The sequence below is a fragment of the Carcharhinus amblyrhynchos genome, chromosome 8 (genome assembly GCF_965287045.1).
Source record: "Carcharhinus amblyrhynchos chromosome 8, sCarAmb.v2.hapA, whole genome shotgun sequence".
Classification (NCBI taxonomy): Eukaryota; Metazoa; Chordata; class Chondrichthyes; order Carcharhiniformes; family Carcharhinidae; genus Carcharhinus; species Carcharhinus amblyrhynchos.
The window spans coordinates 79,092,520-79,114,497 of NC_137331.1; the positions used below are offsets into that span (position 1 = coordinate 79,092,520).

At 41.2% G+C, this 21,978-nt stretch overlaps 1 protein-coding gene across 1 annotated transcript in view; it reads right to left on the reverse strand.

The window, feature by feature from the left end:
* myom1b (myomesin 1b) overlaps nt 1-21,735 on the reverse strand; it is a 124,925-nt gene extending 103,190 nt beyond the window's left edge. The window contains exons 1-4 of the mRNA XM_080194310.1: nt 21,634-21,735; nt 20,637-20,828; nt 4,195-4,284; nt 1,318-1,513 (exon numbers count right to left, since the gene is read on the reverse strand). Of these exons, the coding sequence (XP_080050436.1) occupies nt 1,318-1,513; nt 4,195-4,284; nt 20,637-20,773 (423 nt within the window). The 5' untranslated portion in view covers nt 20,774-20,828; nt 21,634-21,735. The remainder of the gene's footprint in view (nt 1-1,317; nt 1,514-4,194; nt 4,285-20,636; nt 20,829-21,633) is intronic.
* Nucleotides 21,736-21,978: the final 243 nt, after the last annotated feature.

Sequence of the window (21,978 nt, forward strand, 5' to 3'; positions counted from 1 at the left end):
CCCCCCAAATTAGTTTAAAGCCCTGTCTACAGTCCTCTTTACTCGATTTGCCAGGACTCTGGTCCCAGCACGGTTCAGACCAACCCCATCCCGCCCAAACAGGTCCCACCTACCCCAATACTGGTGCCAATGCCCCATAAATTCAAACCCATTCCTCCCACACCAATCCCTGAGCCACCCATTCACTTCCTTAATCCTGTCAACCCTACACCCGTCTGCACTCGGTTCAGGCAGTAGCCCAGAGATAACCACCTTGTTGGTTCTACTTTTTAATTCCATTCCCAGCTTTTCATACTCCATCCCCAGATCCTCAGTCTGCATTTTGCTTACGTCGCCGGCACCCACATATACCACAACGACCGGATTCTCACCCTCCCACTCCAGGTTCCTCTGCAGCCCAGCTGCGACATCCCGGACCCGAGCACCAGGCAGACAACACACCCTTCTGTGCACTTTGTCATTGTGACAAAGGACAGTGTCAATACCCTTCACCCCACTATCCCCAATCACTACTACGTTCCTTTTCCCTTTCTCTTTGCCTATGTCCTGCTGCATCACTGTACCGTGTGCAGTTTGCTCACTAACCTCACCTGCCTCGTTCTCGTTCAGACTGGAAGCAAGAACCTCAAACCTGTTTTGCAGATTAAGAGGCTGAGGCCTCCGCTCCTCACCCCCCTTCCTCCTCCCAGCAGCCCCCTCTTGACCCTGACCCTTAGAGTTAGCCAGTCTAGGGGGGGGTGGATGTCACTTGCACCCCATTGACAATGGCATCCTCTCTCCCCTTGATGAGCCTCAGTGTCTGTAGCTCAGATGTCAGCTCATCCACCTTGAGCTGGAGCTCCTCCAGCAACCTGCACTTACTACAGACATGGTCACTGGGATGGACCCTGGAGTCCACCAGTTCCCACATCATACAGAAACCACACATCACATGCCCCTCCATTATTCACTGTAGTAGTCTTGAAAAAATTTTTTTTTCCTTGTTTTTTCAAACGAACTCACCTGGCCTTTTTTCCCTCCAGCCCTTTTTGATCTTAAGCCCTAATAACTCACTCTGCTTCCCCCTCACTCCGCTGCCCGCTCAGACGCTGCCCGCTGTCTACACCAGGCCTCCTTTTAAACCTGACGCTGATTTAAAGCTGGTGGCCCACAAATCCCTTCTAACCACTCCCTCAGAATTCTTAAAGCAGTAAATACAATAAATAAATGCTTTAAACAGTTCTACAAAGAACAAAGTGCTTTAAACTTATTTTAAACAGGTTTTTAACAGGTAAAATCTTAGCTCTCTCTCTGCTCCTTTGCTCGTCTGCTACTCACATATTTATTCAGGGACAGGCGTTCAGCAGACTCCCGGATAGCAACTTTTCTTGACTTGTGCATTGCAGACTTCTGAACACTATGTTCTTCAGTAGCATCCGTTTCAAAATAATGAGATTCTCCAGAGAAAAGATTTGCTTTAGAATGTTTGATTCTTTCATCTTTTGTGTCAGTAAATCCACTGATATGCTCATGGCTAAACAAAGAGAAACAACACATAAGTCCAATCTCTCTTATTAACAATTACTGTTTAACATGCATTGCTTGCCCCAATTTCTTTAACCTTGTCGTCAAAATCTTGCTGCTGTTGACGGTGGTAGGATCTTACGGTCTGGCCAACTGCGGATCCCTGCCATGGGTTTCCCAGCAGCAAGGAGTACGTTCAACAGGAAACCCCATTGACAATGGCGGCAGCATAAGATCCTGCTGCCAGCAAGCGGTGCGCCACTTCCCATCGCAGCAAAATAGGCCTTGGAGAGGGATAAAAATCTTCTCCTGAATTTCTCTTTCACATTGTAATTGGTCATTTCACTCCATTATTGTCTATTTGCCAATGGACATGCTCTTCTATACCAACAGGCTAACTTTGCTACAACAAACCTTGTTCTTGATCGATTACAGCCATGAACTTAACACCATAGAGTTTTACTGATGGAAGTCATTTATTCCATTCTGTTAATTCATAATTCGCCCCATTATCTGCTGGTGCCCCACAATCCTTTGTCTTGCCCTGCATCAAATATTGACCTTAGTTTTCCGTAGCACGTGCAGAGCCTATTGCCTCAACCACGTGACAAAACATTTGATACTCCAAGTACACTTTGGGTGTAATTTTCCATTTGGAGTAAAGGTGGGTTTCTCTGTGTGTTTCCTGCTGAGTGGCAGGGCAGGAACCCACACCTGATTTGATGCTTGGAAGCTCACTAATTATGCACGAGCAACTAGCTCTCAGAAGCACCGATTCATCCACCCCATTGACACTTACTGGGGTCGTAGGCCACCTAACACACTCACTATCAGGTGGCCAGCTTTGTGTAGAAAACTTGTTGGAAAAAACTGCTCCCAGGTTAAGCAATGACTCCCTGGTGGCCCTCATCCATGGAGTCTGCCAGCACCAGCGTGTCCTCTGCCTGGAGGATGGCTCCCGGAGGCTCACCAACCTCATCGTGCCAGACTGGGAGGCGGTTACAATGGAGGTCAGCTCATTCAACAGCTATCCCAGAAAGGCCATCCAATGCAGAGAGAAGATGAATGATCTCATCCATTCTGCCAGGGCAAGTCAACCTTCAGCTACTTTGATCTCACACCCTCATATTGGCATCATGCACGCAAAGGGTTTCGCTGCTCAGGGGTCTTACACAATATCTGCAGAGGAAACATTAACACTGATTGTCTGAGGGACAGTTTCACATCACCAGCTTCTCACACTGCATAAAGTCATACCCTCAGCTCTCACCAGGGAGTGCTCAGCGCATTCAGCAAGCATGCTTCCCAATCTTCCCCCCATCTCTTCTCATCACATTCCCTTCCTTTATGCGGGCCAATCTCGCCCACAACTGGAGGATAGTATCCCACATGGGAGGAGGGAGGGCAGATGTTCAGAAACTGTCCCAGTTTAAGGAGCAAGCTGCCAATTTGACGGGTAAAGACAAAGATTTCTGAGGAAGGGTATCTGGCACAAACATGCATTCTGTGGGTTTGATAATCTTACATAAGTTGAATGTTCAGGGAATGGAACTCTTTCCTTTAATGAACATCAGTGCTGCTTGGCATGGAGATGGAGGGCAGGAACTGGTCTGCCCCAGCAGAGTGGTGTACAACACATCAGGAACAGCGTAGCATTGTGGCACAAAGGCTTTGTGGCACTCACCTCAAGATCTCTGGCTAACTGAAGGCCAGCTTGTGCACACCACTTTTTATCAACCGGGTTTGAAGGAGACATGGCTTCCTGTTAGCGTGACACAAGATTGGAAGGCCTGACATTCATGAGTTGCAAATCAATGTAAATGGTGTTTGTGCCACCTGCCAATAAGATGGTCAACACACCATTGGAAGAATTTTGCTCCAGTGAATTTCTGATGTTTTGGCTGCCACCAGATTCTCTGCACCTACCTACCATGAAGCCCGCTATTATGGGCAGGCTGGCAGAATTCCACCCTTACTCTCTACTAACTGTCTGTTAACCAATCCTTCATCCATTCTAATATACTACTTTCAACTTCATGAGCCCTTATCTTGCGCATTACCTTTTTACATGGCAACTTATTGGATGCCCTTTGGAAATCCAAGTATGTTACATCTGTTTTGAATCAGAAAACAGTTTTAAACAAAGGGGCTAGAGTCAATACAAAAAGGGCACAAGGTTCATTGCAAGGTTTGAAGATAATGGGGGAAAATTTCATTTGTGTAGTGTCACTCAGTGACAAATAGTGTGGCAAGCTGCTGTATGTGGCATTCCTAATTGTTATCAATGGAGTATACCACACAGGCTCCAGAGGTAGGGGCATGCAGTGATGCCTGCCCCAGTGAATCAGATAAAGTGGTGCTCTGTGGGTGAAATGGCGCTTCCTCAATGACTGCAGATTATCAATGTTTAACTGGTGGAAAATGTACAAATCTGGAAATTATACAGTATTCACAGCTATAAAATAAGTAATGATTGTAATAGGTTGCCATTAACATATTCAGATTTTGCATTTATGTGTGATCTCCAAAGTATTCAATTAAACTTGATATGCATCTACAGATGCTAGAACACTCTTTTAAACATTTTTCTAATTCCTAAGACAGTAATAGAACTTTCTTGTCTGAATAATCATGTTACGATCAGTCTACCATCCTCTGAAGCATGTATAACTAACAACTTTATTTTTTTACCCCTCAGAATGGTAGTTCTGCTTTGCTCTCTTCATTTGGGGGCTTCCAGAAGAAGTCTCCAACGTTTCGTCTGAAAACTTGGATTTTACTCTGCAATAGTAACAAAATGAAACAAGGTTTATTGTTGTTGTTGCATACATAGGCCAAACATGAGGGATGGCCTCACCCCTCTGCCCTATCTCTGTAATCTCCCCCAGCTCCACACCCCTACAAGTTACCTGTACTCTTTTAATCTCTTGAGCATTTCTATTTTTAATTGCCCCACTATTGACTATCCAGCCTTCAACTGCCTCGGTCCTAAGCTTTGGAATTCCCTCCCCAAATCTCTTCACCATTCTATCTCTTTCCTCTTTCATACGAGTGGGAGAGAGTAGGATCCAGAGATGAACAACAGCATCTAAATGACTGGGAGAGAAGAGGATCCAGACATAGACAACAGCATTTAAAGGAGTGGGAGAGAGAATTACCCTGATATAGACAACAGCACCTAAAAGAGTGGGAGAGAGGATGCTGAGATGGACAATAGCTCCTAAAGGAGAGGGAGAGAGGATGCTGAGATGGACAACAGCACCTAAATGAGCTGGAGAGAGAAGGAGCTGTCGCTTATTAACTTATTGGCTAAGATAAAGTGCTGGTCAAACCCAAGATTATCTTGTCAGCTTGGATCTTGTTTGTCTCTCTTGTGGGAACCATGAATTGGATTTAATATGAATTTGATTTTTGGAGCAAACAAGAAGGTGGATTTGCATCTGCCTGGTCACCTCTGGTTTAGTAACCTATAAGAGTGGAGTAAAATTTTTTTATAAAAGGAGCATCTAAATGAGCAGGAGGAAGGAGCTGGAGACAGACAGAACCAAAAGGAGTTGGAAAGAGAGAAAGAGGTGGAGCTAGACAGCAGCACACTGTCTGTGTGGAGTTGGCATGTGTCTGCGTGGATTTCCTCCAGGTACTCTGGTTCCCTCCTACATTCCAAAAATGTGCAGGGTTAGGTGGATTGGCCATGCTAAATTGTCCCTTAGTGTCAGGGAGATTAACGTGGGGTTATGGGGATAGGGCCTGGGTGGGATTGTTGTTGGTGCAGGCTTGATGGGCTGAATGGCTTCCTTCTGCACTGTAAGGATTCTATGATAAAACAATGGGAGAGAGAAGGAGACAGAGACAGTCAGCAGCACCTAAAAAAGCAAGAGAGACAAGAGGATCCGCAAACAGACTGCAGCACATAAAGAAGCGGGAGAGGGAAGGAGTTGGAGACAAACAGACAACAGCACCTAAACCAATTATTCAAGCTGTGGTTACAAAGCAGACTGACCTGGTTCTGAGAAAAATTAAAATGTGATATCCAAGAAGACTTTCAGTTGATGGTTGGTGAGTATTTTTCTCATTTAGTTTTTATAGCTTGGTTAAGTTTTAATAATTGAGCTTTTCTTTTGGTAGTAAGATGCTCTTTAAACTCAACCACTTTGACCAAGCTTTTGGTGATTTGCCTTTACATCTTCTTAAGTGGCTTGTTGTCAGATTTTGCTTTGATGTTTCTGTGAAACACCTTGAGATGTTTTATTATGTTCAAGTGCTATATAACTACAGTTTATTGTTTAAACACAACCAACCCGAAATACAAACCAAAAGCTAATGGCTCTTGAATTCCTGAACTTATTGAAAATATTCTGTTAGGTGGTAGAATATTTAAAGTTTTTATTGATTTCATCCACGAATCACCCAGTGGGTGGCACAGTGGCACAATGGTTAGCACTGCTGCCTCACTGTGCCAGGGACCCAGGTTCAATTCCGGTCTCAGGTTTGGAGTGGATTTGCCTTTTCTCCCTGTATCTGCGTGGATTTCCTTCAGGTGCTCCAGTTTCCTTCCACAGTCCAAAAACGTGTGGGTTAGGTGGATTGGCCATGCTAAATTAACCCTAGTGTCGGGGATTAGCAGGGTAAATGTGTGGGGTTATAGGAATAGCGCTTGGGTGGGATATGGTTGGTACAGACTCGATGGGCTGAATGGCCTCCTTCTGGACTGTAGGGATTCTAGGATTCTATGATTCAATTCTGGTATGATTAGAATGAGTTATAGATTGAAGGCCTGATTAGTTAAGTGACCAAGCAAATACTTAATGTGAAATTGAGCTGATTAAAACTCACGATTGGGTAGAATTTTCCAGCTATTCCTGCTGATGGATCTTCCAGGCCTGCTGATAGTTAACCCCCCACCCTGCCAAGTGCTCCCCAACAGTGGAAGGTGCAAACAATGGGAAACTTCATTGACAGAGCTGGCCTGGAAGACTCTGCCATCGGCCAATGATGAACTGTTCCTGCTGCAGCAAAACATGCCACAGGGTGGGGGTGGTGGCGGGATGGAGGGGGTGGGGGTGGTGGCTGGGTGGAGGGGGTAACATGGGGGGGTGCACTTTTGCTGCTTTTGTTGATCTCAATAGGATCTACAATAAGGCATAACAATTGGCTTCAATGTCTCTGGACTGAGGTTGAGAAAAGTCCCCCACATTTCGAATCTTGATTGCTCTTTTAGGAATATAAGAATAGTAGTCGGCCATTCAGTCTCCAAACCTGCTACAGCTACTTAATTAGATCAACTTCATGTAGGAATGTAGGAACACAGAAACAGCAGAAGGCCATTTAGATCTTCAAATCTTCTAAATTACAGGGAGTAGAACTCAATTTTGTTTAATCTCTCATCCAATGTAACCCTTGGTGGATGGACATCACTTTGGTAAATCTGTGCTGAACTCCTTTCAAGGTAAATGTCTGCTTCCAAAGGGGTAGTGTGCAGAGTTGACCAAAGTATTCCAGATGTGGTCTAACCAGGGTTTTGTAATAGTCACATGACTTAAGAAAAGTGGTAAAAATCCTCTAGATACAATACGTAGGATTTAATTAGCCTTTCTGATTACCTAAAAAAGCTATTCTATCTGTGGTTCCAAATCAGACCAACCTCATTCTGAGAAAAATCAAGCTGTGACATCCCAGAAAACAATTAGTTGATGGTTGGTGAATATTTTTCCCATTCATTTTTCACAGCTCAGGTAAATTTTAATAATCGTGAGGGTTCTTTTTAGTATTAGTAAGATGCTCTTTAAAGTCTACCACTTTGACCGAGCTTTTGATGATCTTACATCTTCATGATATTTTAATATAAAAACAGAAAATGTTGCAACTACTGAGTAATTCTGGCAGCACTTATGAAGAGTAAGACAGTGTTAACATTTGATGAACTTTCACCAGAATCCCTTGAGTATTTGCAGCATTTTCTATTTTTATTTCAGGTGTTATAAATGTGAGTTTTTATAAGATTGTTATGTTTCAGTATTGTGTCTTTAATTTAGGATAAGATCAAGGAATGAAGGTACCTGCAACCAGTTGTTAAAGGGGGGACCCAGGCTATTTTATTGGGAAGAAGGTGTAAAGTATTCACATGTGTAAATAATAACCTGAGTAGCTGTTAGTTAGACTTTTAGTCTCCAAATCCCTGAGAGATGTTAGGCTTTATAAATAGTTATAGTTTAAACTGTTATTATAATTCCAAGATAGAATGGAGTTTGAAGAATTAGAGGATAACTAATTAGCATTTTACCTAGATACAAGACCCATGTGATTCATGTTACCTTGGGCTTTGGGAAGGGAAGAGTCCATAGGAAACAATGAAAGGTTAAGATTGCATATTTCCTAAATATCACTGAACCTCACTGACAGGGTCAATCTGCAAGAATTAGAGACACAGGTAGCAAGTCTCTTTTGTTCACCATGCAAAACATATATAAGGGCTTGCACCCGGATTGAAGAGATCAAGATTGTGAGAGTCTAAACAAAGTCAGAAGGTTCACTTAGCTTTGGCTTGAGGAATGTTTCTCCAGAGTAACCAACTCAGTGAAAGGCAGTTTGGAGATTTAAAATTATCAAGCTAAAAAAGGGGAAAAGGAGCCAAGAACCACTTTGAACTTGTTCCTGGAGACTGAAATGTCTTCTTAAGGTACAGAGTAAAATTGCTGTGCAGGGAGATTTTCAGTTGTTTAAAATATTAAATGAATTCTGTAGTTTAGAACGCAAATTGCCTACTGAAATATTGTTAGATCAATGTTGCCGTTAGTTTGTTCATGCCAGTAATAGTCTTGTCATGTGATCCTTTCAGCTATTCACTGGAAGTTCGAATTTGTTTTTGAAAGTTATCGATCTCTGCAGGATTTAAGTATTCACCGTATTTTGCTCATAACTTTTTAATGATCTATACATTTGGAACACTAAAGTCTCTTTGGACCTCCACCATCTGTAGCTTTTTATCATTTAGTTTTCTGATTGACACTTTTTAGCTTCAAAGTAGATGATTTCACGTTTGCCTGTACGGAAATTTATTTGCCAGTTTTCCCATTTACTTCATCTATGGATATTTCTCTGTGATTTTACACTGTTTCAAACTGCCACCTATCGTTTTGTCATCAGAAATCTTGGACATTAGTTCTCTAACCCATCATCTGAGTTTTTCATAAACATGGTGAACATTTTAGGCCTAAACACAGATCCCTTCTGGACGTTACTCATCACATCCTCCCATTTAGAGTACCTGTCCATTACCCTTACACTCTGTCTCCTCCTGCACCAATTTTATATGCAAATCAATGATTCACCTTCAGTTCACTCAGCTTCAACTTTTAACTAAAATCCTTTTATGAGGAAACATCCATGTTTATAACATATATTCTCCTGTCCACTACTTCAGCCACCTCTTCAAAGTACCCTGGATAAAAGCAAATTACTGCGAATGTTGGAATCTAAAACCAAAGGAGAATGCCAGATGTCAGCTCTTTTCTCTTCTTACAGATGCTGTCAGACTTGCTAAGATTTTCCAGCATTTTCTCTTTTGTCTTCAAATTATCCGTCTTTTCTTTATTCATTCATAGGATGCTAGCTGAGCCAGCTTTTATTAAGCATCACTGAGGGGATTTAAGAGTCAAACACATTGCTGTGGGTCTAGAGTCACATGTAGGCCAGACCAGGTGAGGATGACAGACTTCTTTCCCTAAAGGACATTAATGAAACTGACAGGTTTTGATAACAATTAATGGTTTCATGTCACCTTTAGACGTTGAATTCCAGATTTTTATTGAATTCAAATTTCACCATCTGCCATGGTGGGATTCAAATCTAGGTCCCCAGAATATTACCCTGGGTGCCTGAATTACTAATCCAGCGACAATATCACTGAGCCGCTGCCTGCCCTCCACATCCTTTGGTAACCCTATCTGACAAAAAAATCTCGTGCCAGCCTTTAAAGTGGCAATTATTTTACAATCCATTTGGGCAGATGTTTCTAAAGTTCCCAATTTCTATTACCATTTGTGTGAAAATGGCTTCCTTCACCTTCTTCTGGTCTGTGCTAGCTAGTAACTGTCAGCAAAGAACAGTACCCAATTTGTCAGTGATCGTCCCAAACTCATTCTGACTGTCTAGGATCACAAGTGAAGAATTATCACATGAGGTGCTGTCCCCTAGCACAAATCATCAACCTCAGGAAAGGAGGGGAAAAAAATTGTATAAATGGGAAAAAAGTTTCATTTTTGTCAAACACTTTTTTTCCAAAATATATTTTAGTGACTGCTGCAATATTGCTAAATTAACATACTGATTAGCTTACTGCTGAATATGTAAATAGTTTTGTAAACTTCATCAGAGGAAGTGATGAAAGTTAACATGTGATATAGATGTTGGAGCAGGATTGATCAGCAGATATCACGTGTATGATGAGTTTGTCTGGTATTTTTCAATAAAGACCCTGTTGTTTATGTTATGTATGTTGGGGCATAACCCCTTTAACAGAATGAGTCAGGTGACCATGGGGGTGGTGTAATCTGCCTGAGGACCGGCTGGAGAGGGTAATTGTACTTTGGGGTGTGGAACGAGTAAGACCTGCAATAAATACTTGTGTTCCCTGATGCCTGTCTGTGGAGTGGCATCTTGAGGATACCCCTCAGTAGTGAAGAATTTAACAGTTTAAGTTACCATTCATTGTCATACTGTTTGGTATGTATGTGTTATGAGTCAATAACAGAGCATGATAAGAAAGAACCTGAACTTCTGTAAAATATTTATATGGTATTTTTAAGTAATTTCAGCCAAGCTTTAAGTACAACACCAACAAGCATACAGAACTGATTCTCATCAAAGTTAAATGAACACATCATGGCACTTTTGAACCATATCAAAAGTGAGCAGATTATTGAAGATTCTTTTTGTCATTTTTAATACAGTTGAAACCTAAATTGCTTTTGTGTCTCAATGTCAATTAACAAGGGTGGTCGGAAGGTTCCTACATTTAGGCTATTTTAACCAACAAAATCATGCTGGGATTGAAATAGTTGGGTAGTTTGTTTTTGAATGGCTCAGATGTGATAGACCAAAGGGCCTTTTTCTGTGCTGTATACCTCTATGACTAAATCATTTGTCCAATCTTCTACAGTCTTTGAAATGTATCAAATTCAAGGCAATTACAAGATTAAGAGTGCATTTTATTGGACTTGTAGTCTGTAAATCTATATATTATCTCTTGTGTAATAGACTTATTCTAAAAGGCTGTTTTTTTATTCATTAAAGGGATGTGGATGTTGCTAGCTAGGTAAGGACATCCATTGCCTTTCCCTAATTGCCATTGAAAAGGTGGTGGTGAACTGCAGTCTTGAACTACTGTAGTCCATGTGGTGTAGATACACCCACAGTGCTGATAGAGAGGGAATTCAAGGATTTTGACCCAGTCATAATGATGGACAGCCCTGATGTCAGGGTAGTAACAAATGGAGTCGTATCCACCAATAATGGTGTTAGCATTTCACTCAGCAAGATTCCAACCACCATTTTTGTACAAAGGATAATTTTACAATGTTGAACTTCCACGTGGAGTTTTGAACATCAGGAATAAAATTAATAAGCTGAAAATTATGGGGTTGGGCTCATGTGCCCTGATTTCTAATCTGCTTTCTTCAAAGTGTTCACAATGTGATTTGTGTGCTGCAATAATTGCATAATTAATGACATTGTCTAGAATAACTGAAAAGTAATATTGCAATGACTTTGATTGCCTGGTCATTCCAAATGGCCGACATGGACAAACAGTAAATTTTTGGGGGAATTAAGTGAATTACTGACATCACCTATGCTTGAACAGTGAAACATTATTCACCATTATTAAAGAGTAAATGCAGCAACATTGAGGTTTGGGCTGATAAATGGCAAGTAACATTCGTGCCACACAAAAGCCAGGTAATAACCATCTCCAACAAAACAGAGTCTAAGCATCTCCCTTTGACAAGCAAAAGCATTGCTGTCGCTGAATCCCCCATTAATAACATCCTGAGGTTGGGGTGGATTTACAATGAAGCACACCATGCCTAGGCACAGAGCCCTGAACAAACTGACCCAGGGGGGGCGGGTGGAAGTGGTCACAGCAGCCAGTACACTGGGCAGCCAATTGGAGCCTGATTACTCTGCGTTTGCTAATAAGCCAACAGTAGAATCTGATTGGCCAGTCTGAAAGAGCAGGAAAACATTGGTCCAAACCATAAGAATAGTTTGCTTGAGGCATTCACGTGCAACAAATGAACAGCGGCAACTAGGTGAGGAGGGAGAGGCAGAGGCTGCTGAGGTTTTGCTGGGTGTTTTTGATACTTTATTCCTAATCAAAAAACCAATTAAGTCCAATCAGAGTCTGCATATGAGGGACAAAACAGGCCCAAGCTGACAAGACAGGATTATACATCCCATCTTGGACTCAATCCAAGTTGACAGAATAAGGCATTACATCCCCTCCCGGGCTTGACTTGAGTTTCTCCTTAGCTGAAAGGCCTAGAAGGCTTTAAAGAATTGCTTCAGGTGAAGTTTCAGTTTAACCCCATTGGCCACTCTGATCACTTACACTTGTTCTTAGCCAAAAGGCCAAGAAGCTCTTTCTGCAAAAGACAAGCAGATTTGTAACTTGACCCAGGGCTGAGGGCAGGCTAGCAACAGCGAGACATGAGGGCACCGAAAGCCACCATATGGTGAGATCAACCACCAAGCAAGGAGGCTAGGCAAGGCAAGCAGGCAACTTGGCCCAAGGCTGAGGTTAGACCAGCAACAGCGAAGACCGAGGTGCTGAAAACCACTATGAGGTGATGTCAGCCATTGAGCAGAGCATGTGAGACGAGTAGGTTTGCAACTTGAAGTAGGGCAGGGCCAACAACAGTGAGGCACGAGGCACAAAATCAAGCCTTAGCCCTGAGGAGATGATGAGTGAGGCAGGAAGCTGTCTTGAAGACCCCAGGCAAGAATTGTGACTGAGATTGTGAGAATGAGAGACTGTGAGTGGATGGAGTGAGGAAAAGTGTGAGGAAGAGACAGTATGAGGGAGTGAACCAGGATTGCAGACTTCCAGGGAAAGTGTGTTTGGGAGACATTATGATAGGACTGGGGGTCCATGGGAAAAGAGTTTGTGAGGAGGAGAGGAGAGAAAAGTAGAATGAGTATTGTTTTAAATCTAGATCATAGTTTCATAGTTAAAACATGAATGCACTTTATGCAGAGCTTGAACTGAAGCTTATAATAACATGGCTTGACTGCAAATGCCTGCTCTTTCAGATACTGCATTAAAATTAACATCAGTTTCTTTAGTAATATGAAGCGACACTATCCAGCTGATCATCAAAAACACAGAAAATTGAAAGTGAGCTACCTTTGCGTTCTGTGGGCCGAGACTGGGTGTTTTGGGAGGAACATGAGGTTTGGAGGTGGGGGGGTGTCACAAAGCAGCACAAATTGTAATTCTGTCTCTGTCCTGAGGGTTACATTGACCAGAACCTGAACTGGAGTAGACATATAAATAGTCTAGCCCAAAAAAGCAGATCAGACACTGGGAATTCTACCGCAAATAACTCACCTCCTAACTCCCCAAAGCCTGTTATCTCCATCAGAAATCATCCTGATTTCCAAATTTAACGACATACATGCACTTGTAGGAAATTGCTACACTGTTAAATACAGAAATTAGGAAGTTGCTGTCAGTTACCCTATTCACCAGAATTGCACCAGAATAACATCTTAAGAAGAGACTCAGCCCTGAGAAACATTGTATGGTGTGAAATTTCTGTTCATATGTGGTAGATATACACTTTGTTACCAGGCAAAGTTAGTGCTTCCCCAATTGATTCTTTTAGATTTTAATTATTATTGGAGTTTTTCACACATTTTCTTTCTGGCTCATTTATCTTTCTCTCTTTCTTAATCCTACCATTCTTTCCCTCTTTTTATTTTATTTTGTTGATCTTGAATTAAATATTGTAATTGACACTTCCTGGTTCTGATTCTGTGTGGCCCATTAATGATTCTTCAGTCTGATGGGTTAAGGGAACACACAGCTGATTGTCATGTTCATACATGACCAAGATTCCCTGTAGAGGGCGTTACATGCAAATGGCATTCTTATCACAGCAAATTCTAGTTCAAACCCCCACGGATATTCTGCGAGCCAACTGGCTCTGTTCCTTAATTCTTTTGTCACTAAGTACAAATTCCGGCCCATTATTTTTGTCTCAGCAACTCAACAAAATAGTTCTATTCAGTGTTTTATTACATCAAAGAATTTTCATGCACAGATTGTTAGGGAGATAAAGCAACTAGTCTTTTGGTATTCTATTCTTGCTACCTAAGCACTTATGCCATATTATTGCAATTTTGATTGCTGGTCTCGGGAAAATGCATTGTAAAATAAAGCCTAAGGCCACCGCAATTCAGATTGTATAAATGCTCATCATGGTTTTGTTTTTCTTCACATCGTGTGATAATAATACTACTTAAATTGTGTAATTTAATCATAGAATAGCATCTGACTTAACTGCTGTGGTTGCAAAGAGGTTGACTAAGAACTTAATAAAGTTGCTTCTGAGAGTCAGACGCGTGTGCTTAAATGTGAAAATATAGCAAAAGTGGGAGCATGTATATTGAGATGCACAGTATTGAGAATGGCAAGATAAGCAAGGCTTAATCACTTTATAACAGTGATGCAACTTTTTGATGCGTTAGTGCCTTGTTGTTATCCCATTACTCAAATTGAAAAATCTTGATTCAATTGCAATAGTTTTATTATATCTTATTGGTGGTTCTGTATATTCACACCTTCATCCTCCTGCTGGAAAAGTGACCCATTTATATTTATGTCCAACAGCCTTCACCAGCTAACTATGCACTCCTACCCTGCCCATATTACAGCTGCATTATTCTGGATGAACTTGATCATTTCAGTTAAATCTTAAATACAGCGAATATTTTAAAAAATGCTTTTTTTCCAATTTTTATTCCATCCAAAAAACAAATTTAAATTTAATGCAATTCACCAAACCCAACAAGAGACAAATAAGAACCAAGCTGACAAGATGAGGCACTGCATCCCATCTTGGGCTTAATCTGATGCTTCATCATAGCCAAAACGCCTAGATGGCTTTGAAATTCATTCCACTGGTGCCCGATCAAGTTTCCTCTAAGCTGTGCAGCCACCCAAATGTTCCTGCAGAGGCCAAGCACAAGTCAGCCCCTTTAAGTTACCACCCATGTGTGACCACAAAAAAAATGTAAAGCGCTCCATGCATTTAAATGAATAGGCTGACCAGAACAAAAGATGCGGCTGCCCAGAAACAACAAAAAGATTTACGTACATGCTTGAATTTGTTTTTCATTTGTAGCTTTTAGTAGCATATGCAGATAACAACAGCAACAACTTGTATTTTTTGTAGCGCTTTTAACATAGTCAGACATCCAAAGAAGGGCCATAAAACAAAATTTGCCAGATATTGACTCAGATAATCTAAAACTTGGACAAAGAAACAGGTATTAAAGAGCATCTTAAAGAAGGAAAGAGAGGAAGAAAAGTGAAGACATTAAGGGAGAATAAAACATGGCTGCCAATGGTGGAGTAATTAAATCAGGGATTCTCAATAAGTAAGGAATAAATTAAATAGAAAAGGAAGGGTGAGACCATGGAAGGATTTTAAATCAAGGATGGGAATTTTGCTTAATCAGGAGCTAATGTAGGTCAGCAAGCTCAGAGTGTTGGGTGAATGGGATTTAGTCCAAGTTCGGACACAGGCCAAGGGTTTCGGATTACTGCAAGCCTATGGAGGGCAGAATGTTGCAAGCTGACCAGAAATGCAATGAAATAGTCATATCTAGAAGTAACAATGGCAAAGGCAAAATAAATTAACATCAAGGAGTTGACATGGTGTTTGATATTAGTTAGAAAAGTGTTTTCAAAAGTAGATTAATATATTTGCCAGAACAGTTAAATAAATTGATTTAACACAGTCACACTAAGGTATCTGTTACAAATATTTCACAGTGGAATTTCTTTTCTCTTCATAATTTTCTTTGTAACCTAACTTGCAGCAAGTGCCATTTACCCATCACTTCTGCGTTCACTGACCTCCACTCCCAATCTGGCAATTCCTTGATTTTTAAAATTCACGAAGTCACAGTGTTGCTGCAGTGCAGAAGAAGATCATTTGACCCTCCTGTCTGCACTGGCTCTCTGAGAGAGCAACTCACCAAATTCCATTCTTCCACCTTCTCCCTGTAACTTTGCACATTCTACCTTTTTAGATAACAGTCCAATTCCCTTTTGAATGTTTCAATTGAACCTGTTTCCACACACTCATGATGTGGGTATGCCGGCGTTGGACTGGTGTAAACACAGTAAAAAGTCTGACAACACCAGGTTTTAGTCCAACCTATTTATTTGATAATATACTCGCAAGCTTTCGGGTTAGCCCCTTCGTCAGGTGAATCACCTGACGAAGGGGCTAACCCGAAAGCTTGCGAGTATATTATCAAATAAATAGGTTGGACTAAAACCTGGTGTTGTCAGACTTTTTACTGTGTCCACACACTCAGACAGAGCATTCCAGACCCTAACCATTCACTGCATGAAAAGGTTCCTCCTCATATCAGTATTGCTTCTTTTATGAATTACTTCAAAGCTGCGCCCTCTCATTCTCAATCCTTCATAAGTGGGGACAGTTTCTCCCTATTACTCAGTCCAGACTCCTCATAATTTTGAATATATCTATCAAATCTTCTCTCAACCTTCTTTTCTCTGAGGAAAATAATCCTAATTTCTCCACTCTATCTTCATAACTGAAAGTCCTCGTCCCTAAAACCATTCTCATGCTTGTTTTCAAAACTTCCGACCCCACTTTCCTGTCCACATGTGTCCATCCATTTCCCTGTCTAAGACCTCTTGAAGACTATTGCTCTTCTCATTACAATTCATAGTATTTCCACGTCTTAGTCATTTGCAGATATTGAAATTGTGACTTGCAGACCCAAGTTTAGGTAATTAGTAGAGAAAAGCAAGGGTGTTAATACCAAGTCTGGGAATGCTACTATATATCTTCAACCAGTCCAAAACAAAACAATCACCACTGCCCTCTCACACAAGAACAGAAAATGTTGGAAAATCTCAGTAGGTCTGACAGCATCAAATCTGACTGCTTTCTGTTTCCAGTCACTCAACCAACTTTGTATCCATGTTCCTTTTATTCCAAGAGCTTTAAGTTTTTGTTATGAAGCACCTTATTAACTATCTTTTGGAAGTCCATGTACACCTTATCAATTGCATTAGCCTCATTGATCCTCTCTGTTACCTCCTCATAATATCAAATTATCTTAAATCATTGCCTTTAACAAATTTGTGCATGTTTTCCTTAATTAATCCATATTTGTTCTAGTGACTGTTAACTTTGCCCAGATTGTCATTTCCAAAAGCTTTCCCACCACCAAGGTCAAACTGACTGACCTCTATTTGTTGGGCTCATCCTTACATCTATTTTTGAACAAGGATATGAATTTTCAAATATCTTATTCTCTTGTACCACCTCTATAACTAAGGAGGACTGGAAGATTCTGGCCATTGTCTCCTAATTACCTCCCTCAATATCTTTAGATATTGTAAGTAAAGCTGACCTTTTAATACCTCCTCCTTATCCATTTTTAGTCCACTCTGTTCTCAACTTTCTCCTTTTTTACTATGGCTTGGTAACGCCAAGTGCAACATATTCATTCAGTACCTCGGACATGCCCCTGCCTCCATGTTTAAATCCCTTTTTTGGTTCCTTACCAGTCCTATTGTTCGTTCACCATCCTTTTACTATTTATATACCTATAGAAAACTTTTGTATTCCCTTTTATATTAACTGCCAATCTCTTCTTTTTCATTTCTCTTCTGAATTTTTTACATTCAGACTGTTTTTCATTGAAAATATCAACCTGACATCAGTCACACACCCTTTTTGTTGCTGCATCTTGCTCTCTGTCTCATTCAATGTAATGCTCTAACTATGTTAGGGGTTATGGGTTTTAAACAAAAAGAAAAAAACTGCGGTTTGCCCACCTACATTCAAACTAACAACAACAGATTTATTCTAGGACCTCTTGCCTTCTGGAGTACAAACTGAAAGTAAAACAGCAGCCTGTGCAACACCCTAATGACGTCGCCGTCAACTCATGAGATTTCTTTGAAGCAATGTGCGACCACTTAAATATGTAATATTCATAATCAGAGAATCCTGATTTTCTTTGTCCTACCTTTCCCTTCCATGCAAATGTACCTCAACTGTACCAAACCATCTCCGCTTTAAAGAGAGCTGATTATTCCAATACAGTTTTTCCAACTATTCTTTGATTCCAATTTACCTGGTCCAAATCCATTCTGATCCCATTGAAATTGGCCTTCCTCCAATTAATTGTATTTATTCTGGATTTTTCCTTGTTGTTTCTCCATACTGAAGCTAAATCTTATGACAGAATAATCACTGTTCTCTATATGTTTCATATTGGTACTTCTTGATCCACTTGATACACCTTATTCCTCAGAACAGATTCAGAAACGTCTCCTTCCTTGCTGGGCTAGAAACACATTGATCAAGAAAATTCTCCTGAACATATTTCAGATACTGTTGCTCCTCTCTGCCATATTAGGACAATTAAGACTCCACAGCCGCTTGATAGTTATTGCACCTCTCCAAAATGTCCTTGCAAACATATTCCTCTATATCTTTCCTACTAACTGATATTCTATAAAATACACTCCATAGTATAATGGTATCCTTTTCTTCATTCATTTGTGGGACATGGGCATCACTGGCTGGCCAGCATTTATTGCCCTTCCAAAGTTGCCCTTGTTCAGGGAGGCAGTTGAGAGTCAACCACATTGCTGTTGCTCTGGAGTACATGTAGGCCAAATCGGGCAAGGACGGCAGATTTACTTCCCTAATGGACAGCAGTGAACAAGATGAGGTTTTTCCAAAAATCAACAATGGTTTCATGGTCATTGGTAGAGTCTTAATTCCAAATATTTTTTATTACATTTAAATTCCACCAACTGAAGCGATGGGATTTGAACCCAGGTCCCCAGAACATGAGCTAAGCTTTGGAATTAATAGTCTAGCAATTATACCATACGGCCATCACCTCTTCTTTATTGTTGCAATGCTCTATAGATAAATAGATTCTGCTCTTGACCTCGCTAGGACATCCTCTCTCTCCAGCACTGTAATTTTCTCCTTAATCAACACTACCACCTCTCCTCCTCTCCCTGTGTTTCCTGAACATCTTGTATGCAGGAATAAATTTTATATTCCAGTCTTTCCCTGTTTTTGAGTTAGGGCTCCATTATCACCACGTCATCATGTCCCTACATGCCTACCTATGTCTGGTACAACTATCTTATTTATCATATTCCCTCTATTCACATGCATGCATTTTTAACCTAATTCGTTCCCTCTTAGGGTAAGGCTGGTGCTTCCCTTGTTCCCCATGCCATGTGTGCATCATTTGCTCTGTTTGACAAATGTGCTAAAGATTTTTTAATCACTTGTTTATTGTGTGGGGAGGAGAGTGATGCACCTTTTGACTGCTTTGAGCAATTTGGATGGGTTTCTTTTTTTAATCCCCTGGTAATCAACAAGACAGTCAAGGGATTATGTCTAGTGAGATGCTAAGGTTGGTCATGGGCACCCTCACTGCACAGCATTCTTCTCTTGAGGCTTTGGGAAACCACATAACATGATTTCAACTTAAAATCCACAATAATCTACCGCAGGGTTAGAGACCCACAAGAAACAAGAGTCTTAGCATAAATTCAAAATAAGAAAAAGTGCTGAAAGTTAACAGTGGGGGTTGTCAACATCTTAAAAATAGGGTTACCTTTTTTGGAACAGATCGTTCATCACAACTGAGTTCCTGGAAAATCTTTCTGTCCAAACTGTTTGCTTGCTCTTTGCTTTTCAAGTATTTTATTTCAAATACTTTCTACGTTTCATTCAGATTGCCAGCATTTTTATAAAATCACAGTGTAAATTCAAAATTAGCCAATCTATCCAAGGAAATTGAGTGAAATACAGGGATGCAGCAACATGTAACTGAGCAAGACCAGACAGAAATTCAAACTTCTCACCGTCAAGGCAGTTGAATTAGAAGAGATTGCCAAGGCTGCTGGACACCTTTTTTAATGAATAAAGCATAGCTTCAAGTGTCTAAAGGATAGCTGACTAAATATAGTCAGCCTGTAATAAGAGTTCACCTCAGGCCAGCAATCAACCTTTTACACATAACTGCCCAGTTTTCTGAGCTTTTTAATTTAAATTGCACTGGAGGATGAATCCTGGAGTTTGATAATGAAAATCTAACAGGCTGTACGTCAACAACACAGTTCCCTGTATTCCAGGTCCAAACAACACATCAATTTATAAAGATCCTTTTCTAAACAAAAAATACAGAATGGATTGATCTGTGGAAGGATTGTTTAGGTTAATTCTGTTTCTCTCTCTCCAGACATGCTGAATTATTCCACTGTTTTCTGTTTTTTTTTCAGATTTCCAGCATCCGCATTATTTTGCTTGTTTATGCATCGAGGTAGTTGTGCATCCACATGGGCAGCACAGTGGAACAGTGGTTAGCACTGCTGCCTTACAATACCAGGGACCCGGGTTTGGTTCCCGGTTTGGGTTACTGTCTGTGTGGAGTTGACACAGTGAAAAGTCTGACAACACCAGGTTGTACCAGTTGTACAGTCTCCCGTGTCTGCATGGGTTTCCTCTGGCTGCTCCGGTTTCCTCCTACAGTCCAAAGATGTGCGGGTTAGGTTGATTGGCCATGCTAAATTCACCCCAATGTCAGGGGGCTTCGCAGGGTAAATAGATGGGATTACAGGAATAGGGCCTGGGTGGGATTGTGGTCAGTGCAGATTCGATGGGCCGCACGGCCTCCTTCTGCACTGTAGGGATTCTATGACATAGTTTAGGTATCAGCTTTCCATCTGTGGAGAGTTTTTTAAAGACTGGGTTGCCGGGGTTTGTGTTGGTGTTGTGTTGCCCCCCCAGCGGGCACTGTGTGTGTGTGTGTGTGTGAGAGAGACTTACTTGTGGGAGTGAGTTGCAGTGCTGCGCTTCTCCTCCTGGCGGTACTGCTGCATGGTGGAAGACAGCGAGGAATCGCGGTAAGCGCGGTCATAGTGCCGATGGTGCTTCTGGTAGAAAGGTAGAGAAATCGAGGACATGCTTGGGCACGAAGAATGCAAACCGCTCCCGGGCTGCTGGGCGAATTCTCCAAGCCTGTTCACAGGTGGACAAAATCGAGAAACACTCAGAGAACCGGAGAAACAAGGCTGGATGAATGTCAAAATTTGCTCAGACAGCAAAGGGGAATGTGAGCTTGTTGCTTTATAGAGAGGAGTGCGCTCGTTCCAAAATGTAAGGGACTTCGTACTCTCTGCTTGCCTGCCCGGTTCGTTTTCTGCCCTTTTCTGGTCTGGCCCTTGGATGGCCAAAGCCAAGTAACATTTAAATCGCCGCAGCTAAGGTTTCAAAGGACTTATTCAGTAGACAGTGTGCAAAACATTTACATTTTAGACCGAATTATACATTGTCAGAAATGCAAGTCTGCTATATATATTTTTGGATATGTTCTAGTACATATGTGAAATGCAATGAGATCTATTCGAATTAATTGGAATTACCCATAATGGTTTGAACTGGATTGTGCAAATTCAAAAATCAGCTGTGATTGACATGATTTTTTTTTAATAACCACAATTTCACTGTAAATACAACATTTTGACTTGAGTCAAACTTTCCTTTCTTCTGTCTTTGCTTTTCTATTTCAAAACAGTCAGAGAAAATACTCTGACAAAACTGATATCCAATCTTCAATAATCTTAGTTCATTCCCTGTTTGCAACCAATAATCTAAAAAACCCCTTCAGTGTTTGTAAAGGCGGACTGCCCACCCAGCTAAGTTCTGGAGGTACATTTAGAACAGCAGCGAACGGCTGCTGACGGGGACCGGACACTTTAAACAGACCAAAACCTAACATTTAAATCACAAACTCCTGCTCTGATTGAGAACCGAGCGCCCTTACCGAATGTCAGATGTCTGCCTGGGTTTTTTGGTGTGAATGCTGACCAGAAAGGCTCGGGATGGTGAATCCAGGGGAGCGATGGCAGGAAGAAGGCAGTGCAGACTCGCTGCAAGGCTTGGACAAAAATAATATCTCCCGTCAGTGGAATGTCAAAGGCAGAGTCCCGACCTTTTATGGCCAGGAGGATTGATAAATATAGCACTCGGACGGGAGCAAGCAAGCAGTCCCTCGCACTTAGCAGTCAGGGCCGATTCAACTGCAGGTAAAAGAGCAACGAAATGCGGCGAAATGGCAATTTGCAAAAACTTGAGTTAAAGTTCTAATTCCTTCTACCCTGTCGCTTCT